Source organism: Globicephala melas, chromosome 16 (assembly GCF_963455315.2).
Source record: "Globicephala melas chromosome 16, mGloMel1.2, whole genome shotgun sequence".
Taxonomy (NCBI): Eukaryota; Metazoa; Chordata; class Mammalia; order Artiodactyla; family Delphinidae; genus Globicephala; species Globicephala melas.
Window position 1 is genome coordinate 37,830,051 of NC_083329.1, and position 11,536 is coordinate 37,841,586.

Sequence of the window (11,536 nt, forward strand, 5' to 3'; positions counted from 1 at the left end):
GAGTGCCCATTACTATTTAGTGACAGGTTTTGAAATAAACAGTAATCGCGTAGGACTGAAATTGACATCACTGATTCCTTTCTCAGACTCTCATTCCCTAAAGGTTCCATGTTTGAGTTCAGCCTAATTATCCTCTAAGCAAACCAGAGAGCCACATGCATTAACAGAAAGACAAAGTGCTGAAAGATAAAGATAACTATCTCAGAGATAAAAAAAAACTCAGAGTTAATGCTATTTATCTTTAACGGTAAAAGTCCAAAGAGATGATCATGGAATAACAGCATGAATCAGACAACATTAATTTTAAGATAGATCTGGAAACAGTTGAAGGCACAGGAAGGGTGAAGAGAAATTAGTCTAAAATTTACTTATATATAGATTGCCTTTCTTGGCCAAGGTTGTTGGCAAAATCTTGCTGATTATTTGGGTTACTCTGGTATGCCCACACTAATTATCAACCTTTGTCTTCTATTCAGCTTTTTACAATTAGAATTCAAATCATCACCTCTATACTTCTTTATTTGTTTGCTTTTATTAAATATTCTCATGGTTGCCATTTACTGAGCCTTTGGAATGGTCTGACCTGTGCTTTCTTCTCCTTGCTGGGCAAACCAAGACAGTATGGTGTAATAAAAATAATAACAGTAGCAACTGCATATGGGCCTAGAATTGAGCAAGACAGTTTTTAGGAGTTATTTACTCCTCACAACAATTGTAAGGGGTAAGTCATTACAGATGAGGAAATTTATGGGCCAGAGAAATAGAGGGAGCAGAAGCAGGGGCTTCAAAGTTGAACAAACTTGAATTTAAATCCTGACCTGCTCCTGGCATTTCTCCTCCCCTAGAAGTGAGGCTCGGTTTTCTGGGGTGAAGGCTGCTGTGAGGATGAAATGAAATACAGCACAGCTTAGAGCCAGGACTCTGGGAAGTATTTGTTTTTCCTTCCTTCCAATGGTTGCTCATCTGGAAATTCATGTCTTGTCTTACACAGCATCTTCAAATAGTTTTAAAAGTAGCTACCTCCAGGAAAATAATGGAATATTGTACAGAGTTTTTAAAATAATAAAAAGGTGGATAATCACTTACATTTAGGGAGAGCTTTAACTTTTCAGTAGCCCTTCACTCCCTTCCAAACACTGGCTTGTTTGACCCTTTGGAAAATATTTTAATATCTCAGTTGACTTTTTTAGATTGGTTGTGTCCAGGACATAACATTGTCTGTGGGCCTTGAAAAATGCTAATCCAGGACATGATGCAAGAAGAAAGGACCAGGCCTTTGCCTTTCTTTCCAGTCCTCTGGCTGCAGTCTGCCTCCTTCCTTCTCCTGGGATCTATGTGTGTGTGTCGACGGGATGGGAGGTGGCCAGGGTTGGAAGTAAATCAAGGGTGGGAGGGAGGGCTGTGACACGTAGCTGTCTTTGGTTGCCATGGTAAGGATGCCTAACACAGGAGGAATGTGCTACCTTCCCTTATAAAAGAAACTTTCCTTTTTTACTTTTCTCAAGCTTGTGAGAAAATCATCCTACCTTCTCACATTTAAACCAAAACTACCTACTCCTCTAACAGTGGTCTGAACTAAAAGGCTATATTCACCCAGAGAGTGTGGCTAAAAAAACCCCGGGAAAGATGTATTCACCCCAGTATCCTGGCTGGCACACAGTAGGGGCTCAACAAATATTTGGAGTTACTGCAGTACCTGGGGTGTGAATTGATCATCCCCTGTTGACAACAGAGAACATAATGTAATGATTTCTGCGAGTCCCTAAAAAGATCAGCCCAGCCTCACTTCCAGGAAACCTTCCTAGATCAGCAAGACTCACTTCTCAAATAATTGATTAGTTCAGAGGTCACACATGTGGACAGATTTTGTTTTGGCTTGCAAAGTTTCAAAACACATTTTGAATTAATATTTAAAGCTTGAGAGATTTCATATGCATTTACAGCTGACTTGCTTTACCCAATAGTGTCTATCCGCCCCTTTGGGGAACTTGTGCTGGTGCCCTGGATTATAACCATGTTGGCTAATTAAAAGTTCACAAGTCCTACTAGCTGTTTCAGGTGTTAATTTCATCCTATGCAGAACACACACACACACACACACACACACACACACACACACACCCCCCTCCAAACAAAAAATAGAAGGTTCCAAATGTGTAAATACAAAAACCAAACCCTCCGGCCCTCAAATTTCTCACTTTCTCTGTCTGTGCAGTTGCCGCGATCAGTGTGTAAAACCCATGTTTTCAAACCTTTCACTTCACAGGCTCTTGCTGACTGGAGGCATGAAGGGGAAAGACCACCTATCCCATCATTACTAATGCTTGACAAAGCAAGCCCATTGGGAAGGAATTCTTGATGAAAGCAAGGAGGTAAGAATTAAAACCTCACTGATATAAAAGGCTACTAAGTGCCACAGCAGGTTGTCATTTAGAAGATACCCTTGAGAATTTTACAGAAATTAATAAAATTAAATAGGAATAAAACACAAGTGACTTGCATTTAACAATATTTTCGAATGTAATACTGAGAGTCTCTCCACTTTAAAATCGCTCCTATAAAAGGCAACTGGACCCCGACCATTCTCCCTTCTCAAGTTGATGCCGCCTTCCCCCTGGATCTTCCTGCGGGTCCAGTGTGGTTCCCTGAAACCAAAGAGCCCCCATTCCCTTCCCCTTGGTGCTGAAGTCCACACTTCTGGCCCCTGCATGGCCCCTCCACTCCCCTTCCCCAATTCATGTTTTTTTCACCTCTCCCGTCGCCTGCCACAAAAACACCTCAAAGATATTTCAGTAATAAGTATTATATAATAATAGTAATAAACATTTATTTATTGATCACCTACTATGTGCCAAGCGCAAGTCTAACTGTTTGAGAGAGGTCAGCCCATTCCCTAACCACCATAATCGTCTGAGGCTTGTAGTGTGGTAGTGAAAAGGTGAGCGCTCAGCAGACTGCTGGCTGGGATCTGAACAAGGCTTGCAGACCACCCCTGGTGTGGCCCAAATGGTGGCTACAAGGCTGTTTCCGACTCTAAGAGTCTGTGATCACTGCTGCCATGTTTAAGGATGCAAATTTTATAGGAGCCCCTATCACTAAGTGGGAAAGAAACTTTTCGAGGAACCCTCTATTTCCCACAATAGGATGGCCCAGATTAATCCTGGATAAGATTGAGCCTCCTGAAAACAGTCCCCTCATCTCACTCCACCAAGCTGAGAGGCCCCCCATGACTGAACCTGAGGTGCCACCCGATTCCAACAGGGAGCTGAATCAAGCTAGAGTCCTGCCAGTGTAGAAATGCAATTTCCTCCCTTACGTCTAGATGGTCGTAGTTTCCTTTATGAATGTCTGTCATGAAAGTCCACTCCAAGGAGTTTCCGTGGACAAAACCCCAATGACTCACTGACGTGTGCCCCGCGACCAAACCTGGCAAGACCGAGTTCCCTCAGCCCACCACCCGCTGGACCCGCGCGGAGCTCATTCAGAAGAAAAGATGGGTCTGGAAAAGCTCTTGGAGAAGAAAGGAAATTTCCCATCTCTGGTCCTTTCTCTTAACTGGGACCCACTCTGCCAGCTCCGGAGGTCTGTCCCGGCCGTGACGACCCCACGGGGCGCAGGTTCCCAGAGGCGCAGGGCGGGAAGGGGCTGCCCGACAAGGGCTGCCCCGGGAGTCCCGGCCGAGCCTCGCCCTCCTGCTTCCCTCCTCCTCCTCTTCCTCCTCCCCGCGCCCCAGCCTCGGCGCCGGGGCTGCTCGCCTCCGAGCGTCCCGGAGTTGGAGCGGAGTAGGAAGGCAGGAGACTCGAAGCCTACCGTCTTCTGTTTCTTGACCCCGGACGACATGCTGGCTGGCTGCGGCGGTGCCCTGCGCGCTGGAACTCGGAGCCCAGCTCCTGGGAGCGGAAGCGCTAGGACGCTCGGTGGCGGCGGCAGTGGCTACTGCCGGACTCCCGAGAAGGAGGTATAAAAAGGCTCCACAGACACGTCGCACTTCCCTTGACCAGCCCCCTCCCCCTCCTCCTCCCGCCGTGCTCCTCTCCGCCCCGTCGGCTCCGCCAGCAGCGCCCAACCCAGGGGACCCGGCCGCCTCCTGGGCGGGGTCCCGGGTCCGGCCCCCTACGCCCCGGAGCGGCTCCGCCAGCCCGGGTCGGAGGCAGGACCTTGCAGCCGGGGGCTCGGATGGACACGCCCCGCGTGCAGTCGGAGGTCAAGTTCGCTGTCCGCGTTCCCACTCCCAGTGGCTGCCTGAGCTTCCCCCATCTCCCACCCCCGCGCCTCTCCAAGGAAGGCTTCCTGCCTCTGGGACCAGCTTGAAACTGCCAGGCTTGTCGGCATGGTCCTTAGTGGGCACCGATGCCCAGCTTGTCTTCATTTGCAGTAATAACAGCCACGGTTGACATTTTTTGGTCCTCTCTCTGCACTCTGCTGACCTTTGCCTTCAGCCTCCTGTGGCCCCTGACCCAGGAATCGAGTCCTACTTTCTCCCATGAAGCAGTTGAGGCTTTCAGACTTTCTCAAGATTATCTTCCAAGTGAGGGGATTCAAACCCAGGCCGTCAGCCTCCACAGTCCAGGCTTTCTACACCAGCATCAGCATCGATGATGATGATGATGATGATGATGATGATGATGATGATGATGATGATGATGATGATGATGATGATGATGATCAAGAAGAAGAAGAAGAAGAAGGGCTTCCCTGGTAGCGCAGTGGTTTAGAGTACGCCTGCCGATGCAGGGGACACGGGTTTGTGCCCCGGTCCGGGAAGATCCCACATGCCGCGGAGCGGCTGGGCCCGTGAGCCATGGCCCGTGAGCCTGCGCGTCCGGAGCCTGTGCTCCGCAACGGGACAGGCCACAACAGTGAGAGGCCCACTTACTGCAAAAAAAAAAAAAGAAGAAATCAGGAGGCGCAGCGCCTGCCTGCACCTTATGCACCATTCACGGGACTAAGGGGTTTACATGCATTCACTCCTTTGGAGCTCACAATATTTTCCTCCTGTTACAGATGGGCCAGCTGAGGCACTGCTCCACTCACAAAGTTGAGTAGGCAAGGCCAGCCCGGGAAAATGGTCAGTAGTAGCCCAGCCACTTGTTTCAGTCCATCCCCCAAAGCATTCCTATAGTACTTCCGTGTGTTCAGCAACCAGGATGGGCCCTGAGGCAAAAAAGTAAGAGGAGGCCCAAGTTGACAAGGCTTATGGACTACACCTTAGGGCTCCAAGGTTTTGTCAGAGGGCAACTCTTTTAACTCAAATGTCTGGGACAAGCAAAAGTAAGGAAGGAGAAGCTATGGTTAGTGACAGCACCTTGAGGGCAGTCACAAGGCCTCACACTCCTCTGTACCTTAATTCCTTGCACAATGTGACAAACAGATCAATAGGATAGTACAAAAGAACCATGAAGATGCCCAAGGGCCACACTGCCCATTCCAACTTTGGTCTTCCTTCTGTGAAAAGGCTGAAGTGATAGCCTAAGGAAGTGAGGATTGGAACTTTTCTTTCATATCTAATTGTATTTCTGGAAGACTGTCAGCTTTCCAGACAGACACTAAAGATCTGAATATCCGTTCATTGATTGCCTTTCTCCATGGGAAGTTGGGAAAAAAATAAATAAATCAGGAGTCAGAAACTTAAAAGGCAGCCTACATGTTTGTCCAGTCTTGAAATATCAGTATATTTATTTTCTTACTCATTTGAAGTAAGCTGCCACCACTCCCTTCAGATATGAGCAGCTAGAGGGCAAATGCTGGGTTTGAGTTTCTGTTCTGCACACAAACTAGCATGTTTTGAATTTTGGGGGTTTAAACAGTAACATCCCATTCTAATTTTATCGGAAAAATCTACTTGTATCAGTTCCAGCCATATTTTGAACCCTGCCAGATTCTGCCCTAAGAGAAAAGGTAAATTAAGTGTTGATAGAGAAATAGCAATTTGCATGATTGTTTTTTTTTCATATTGCTTCTTTAAAAGCTGAAACAGAAGGATGTTAAGGGCAAATCCATAAGGGCAACTTCCTGGAAAAGAAATATATGACTGTTTAGACCTGGGGGAGGTTTTGCGATCGTTTGTCCAGTTTCCCTCTCCCTGTATTTCACAGATGGGCAATGCAAAACTGGTGCTGAGAGAGGAGAGGTAATCTGACCCTCCTCACTAGTTAGGGGCGGTGCTGAGACTCAAACCCAGGTCAGTCAGCTCCCCAGATGCAGTGAATCACTCAGCCTCTAGTTCAACTACTTCAAAACCCCCATGATAATTGCAAACTGGACTGTTTATCTTGTTTTAGATTTAATTAATTCTCAAACAGAGTACTTTGGAACAGATATTCTTTCATTACTTTCAAAGACGTGTGAAATAGGAGGCCTCAGCTCCCTTGGACTCAAACCGCGATGTTTAAGATCCCTTAACTTCACAGATCATCAGTTTAGTTGTAATTCAGCATGGCAACTCACTGAAAAGTAAAATAATCTTTCTTTTTTATTTTCCCAGGGTCTTTCTTTTAAAGGTGACGTTTGGAATTCTTTTTCCTCTCACTACCCTCTTACTCCTAGGAGAGGACATTCCTTCTGAAAAGATATGAGCAACTAGCAGCTTAATTTTTGTTTTTTGTCTTTTGGTTTTTTTTCCCGGTACGCGGGCCTCTCACTGTTGTGGCCTCTCCCGTTGCGGAGCACATGCTCCGGACGCGCAGGCTTAGCGGCCATGGCTCAAGGGCCCAGCCGCTCCACGGCATGTGGGATCTTCCTGGACCAGGGCACGAATCTGTGTCCCCTGCATTGGCAGGTGGACTCTCAACCACTGTGCCACCAGGGAAGCCCAGCAGCTTAATTTTTGAAGTCTATGAATCTAGAACATCAGAACTGGGAAGAGACTCATTTAGGGGAAGGAAGGAAGGGTTGAGATCTGTTCAGTCATCTGGACACACTCTCCATAACTTTCTCAGTAGTGTTTCCTCTGAGACTCCACTGTAAGACACTGTGGCCTGCACTGTACCAATTTACAATCCTTGATACTACTCGCAACATTTGCATGAGGGTTTCAAAATTTTCTTCCTGTTTTTCTTTTGTTTTCTTCCTTCCAGGAATTGGTTCAGCTATAATAACTAACTTAATAAGGTGGTGATTACTACTTGGTCCTTTCATTGTTTAGAAAAAATGGAGTCAGCTTCCCCAAATAAACAGGGAAACACATATACAAAGAATGATGGTGTTGATGAGATGTTTATGCCACAGGTTCCCCAATACACTTTAGGGAGGCTTATCACATTTTAGGGGATCTAGTTTGGAGGCATCTTCCTTGGATTGGCCGTTCCAAAGGAATGCAGTTGCATTGCCCCCTAGTGGCTGTAATTCATAAAAGGGACCTAATTGTTGAAACCCCGTGTACAGAAATAAGTGTAGCATTTCCTTGGGTCAAGAAGTCCTTAGAGAAAGTCCTCTAGGATTCAAATATTCTTCCCATTCTCAGACACAGGTACTACCAAGACAAGCAAGACATGGTCCCTGCCTTCAAGAAACAATCTAGTGAAGGAGACAGTCTCTTCCTCCCAACCCCACCCCAGTACATTACAATATATTACTAGGACAGGTAAAAATGATACATGCATACCTTAGATATTTTATTTTGACTTAAACACATGCACTTCATTAATCTTTGATGTAGGGCTAAAGGCTTCTCTTGTGGTATGGGTACACTGGTGGGAGTTCCAAAAACCACTTTCATAGGCAACTTCAACAATTTCCAGTTTGATGTTTTATAGAGTTAAAAATTAAGGGTCTTTCCAAAGCATCCATCTATTCTCATGGAAAACACAACTCTTTTTTCCCACTCATATGCTATTCACTTAAGTCACATCTAACTAAATTACTTAGTTACACTAATAGGTACAAGTGGCTTATATAAATAGGTTTGGAAATAAACACAATGGATCTCAGTAAGCATCCAGCGTAGGGAGTGGAGGTGCTAAAGTGTGTGGGCATTCCAGTGTGTCCTACTGTCAAAGAACACCGAGTGTGCTGTGGGCATCAGTCATTATCTTTTCCAGAAGAAATGGAGAGCGTGGATTAAACTGGCCAGTCAGTTAAAAGGAAGGATTTTGTGGGAGCACAGAGTTCAACTTTGAAAGGAGGGAGAGTGGAGAGAGATGTCAGGTTTTTTCCTGGGGAATATTATACATAAACTAAGACTTGAAAGAAGGGTAGGGTTCTGCCAGCCTTCCCCTCCATAGAGTGAGGGTATGTGTAAATTCAAAAATGTAAAGGCAGAGAGCCGCATGAAATAACACGGTATGTTCAGAAAATTATAAGTATCTGTATTGCTGAGTCTAGGAGATACAACGGAAGAGTGGGGGAAGGCTGAAGGCTGTAATAGAGGACGTGCCATGTACAATCAGGCAGCGACGTGATTTTGCATGTTCTCTTTATGCTCATCGGGGTGCATTAGCCATGTGGCTGGCCTTGTATTTACTCATTAGTCATAGAGCCATTTGCTGTGTCCAAAGATGAGAAGTCACCGTCCTGAGGTGAAGGAGATGGATACGTACACAAACAATTCCAAGGAATGTGATTAAGTGCCAGAATAAAGGGATATTCGAAGTTATAGGGAAAGTGCGCACGCGTGATGACTACGAAGAGATTCCAATGGGTGGTGATAATTTAACCTGCGTTTCAAGGATAAAAGAAAGCTAGATAGGAGAGTGATCTGTGACCCTACTGATGGTCCAGGCTGCCTGGACTGATGTTTCCAGCTGCATGAAGCATTCATTTCCTACCCCGGTATCCCCTGTGCCTCCTTCAAGTGCCTCAGCCTGTCACTGAAGACCCAGGTAGAGCAGAGACAAGCTGCTGACAGCCAGATTGCACAACTCTGACCCAATTACCAAAAGGCCGCCCACAGAACTTAGGCAACCAGAGGAAAGGCCTACACTTCCTGGCAGGAGTAACGCTCCTCTGCCATTTCTCGGGTGGAATCCAGTACATAGTTTTTTGTCTACTCTTTGTATTAGTTTAAAAAGAAGTACATTTATTAGTATGTGCACACATTTTGCAAAATAGAAACATTTAGGGTATTTAGGAAAATTCACTCCAAAATTCAACAAACCTCAGTGGAAACAAGTTGCATTTGTTTAATGGCAGGCAAATCAATTACTTGAGTCTATTAATTGGCTGCATTTTCAGTCTTCAACAGGTTCTTTTTAAAGATGTTTAGCAAGGTGGAAGATAACTTGATCTATGTCACTTAGAGCCTTTAAATTATTAGAAAAATATCCAACTAAACTTAAATTATTTAACTATTAACTATTGAATTAACAAATTATTTAACTTTAAATTATTAGAAAAATCCAACTAAACTTAGTAGATTTTAAGACAGTAGTTTTAAGGAAGGAAGAAGAGAAGGAATAAAGGAAAGAGAGAAGGAAAAACAAAGAAGAAAGAGGGCTTCCCTGGTGGCGCAGTGGTTGAGAGTCCGCCTGCCGAGGCAGGGGACGTGGGTTCGTGCCCTGGTCTGGGAAGATCCCACATGCCGCGGAGCGGCTGGGCCCGTGAGCCATGGCCGCTGAGCCTGCGCGTCCGGAGCCTGTGCTCCGCAACGGGAGAGGCCACAACAGTGAGAGGCCCGCATACCAGGGAAAAAAAAAAAAAAAAAAACTAAAAATACAACTGTAATCATAGGGGTAATCTTAGGCTCCTAAAGATAAATGGGGCAACAGTCCCATTATAATAAAATCATAAATATTGGCCCAAATTATTAATATGCACTGCTGAAACAAACTTAGGCTTGAACCTTGAAATCCCCCTATTCTTAAAACACTGTCTTTTCTTCATTAAATCCAGCCCCCACACACACTTGTTTTTCTTTTCTTCACTTTTAGTTTAGAAAGAAAATTCTGCTCTGAACAGGGGGAAGTTCTGTTGAAGCCCCAAGGGCTCTCAAACTTCACTGTATATTATAACCATCTGAGGACACCACACACCTGACTCATTAAATCAAAATCTGGGGGTGGGTCCCAGGCATCAGAAGTTTTCAAAGTTTGACTTTAAGAGAGTCATTTGTTCTCAAAACTGAGGCTGCATCAAGATTCCTTGTGTGAAATTGCAGACTGCTCCCCCTCCCCCATGCCCAGAGTTTCTCACCCTGGCGGTGTAGCGTGGATTGCATTTCCAACCAATTTCCAGGTGATGCTGTTGCTGCTGATCCAGGGACCACGTTCTGAGATCATTGCCTTAAATATAGGTCTTCCAACTCCCCCATATGTTTTCATTTTTTTATAGGAAATTTTGAAAGTAAGTAGAAAGAGAAGAAAAGGGTGTATTGGGGAGATAACCTTGGATAATATTCTTAAAAACCATCCCACTACAGTGAATAAAATGTCTTACAGGATTAACAAAGAAGGAAATAGACTTTACCAGGAATTCTCAACTCTGACTAATCATTAAAATCACATTGGAAGCTTTAAAAAAAAAAAAAATCAGGTTCCTGGATTTCCCTCTCTCCCTCTCAATCTACAGATCTCTGGGATGGGGCCCGCTCTGAATATGTTAAACCCTGGGGGTGATTCCACTTTGCAGCCAGGTAGGGAACCACTAGTCTAGCCCACCAGTGCACAAAATTTACATTTATAAAATCACACATTCCTGAATCCCATCTTGGGAATTCTTCCATAAGATCGCTTAGTTCTAATTCTGGTTGAGGGGTTTTAATTAGGCCTCAGTGCTTTTCTCCCAGATGCTTTGTTTATTCAGAGCTCTTTCTTTTTCTTAAGGGCTTTAGGCTTTAAAACCGGGGGAAAACCCCAGTTATATTTTCTACTTTCCATCCTGAGCCCAGAATGGTCTTGCGCGAATGGTAGAGAACCAGGACAGGGGAATATTAGGTATAAAAATCAGTTAATATTTTGAAAATATTGTCCCACCATATCATTTTTTCTAACATTACTTATTGAAAAATCTATCCTTTCTTCTACTGGTGTGTGGTGCTTCCTCCGTGATGCAAAATGTTAGCTGGCAGGGGTGTCCCCTTGCAATTGTTGAGTAATAAATCCTTATGATTCTCCACCAGGGAGCCACTATGAGAAGCAGATCAGTTATAAATTATAACTTGGAACTTTTTTGGTCATTTGTTCTTCCAGACTAATTACTAAATTATTTTATTAAGCCTCCCTGCCCTGCTCCCTAAAACTGTATAGGGCTTCTATTGAATTGTTAATAAATAAATTATGCATTAATTTGGGAAGAATTGATACAACGATCAAGTTTCTTCTCTAGCACATGGTATCTCATCTATTTAGGCTTCTTGAATCTCACACATGCAGTAAAGTAATTCCTATGGAATTATAAAGGAAATTTCCCACCCTACCCCCTTCTATAATTCTTGTTTGGGAGGAATGGTATGGATTATTACACTTGGTTACTTTTTAAAATTTAGTTATTTACTTAAAGTAAGAAAACAACATTCCTTTTTTCCCCTTACAAACATAATTCAGACCACACTTTGGGAACAAGGGACTTAAAGAATGAAATCAGAGCCCGGTTGAGGGATCCT

General features: G+C 44.5%; 1 protein-coding gene across 1 annotated transcript in view; it reads right to left on the bottom strand.

Annotated features, from left to right (window-relative positions):
* PAPSS2 (3'-phosphoadenosine 5'-phosphosulfate synthase 2) overlaps window positions 1-3,987 on the bottom strand; it is an 81,283-nt gene extending 77,296 nt beyond the window's left edge. Inside the window, exon 1 of the mRNA XM_070043909.1 lies at window positions 3,811-3,987. Within this exon, the coding sequence (XP_069900010.1) occupies window positions 3,811-3,840 (30 nt within the window). The 5' untranslated portion in view covers window positions 3,841-3,987. The remainder of the gene's footprint in view (window positions 1-3,810) is intronic.
* Window positions 3,988-11,536: the final 7,549 nt, after the last annotated feature.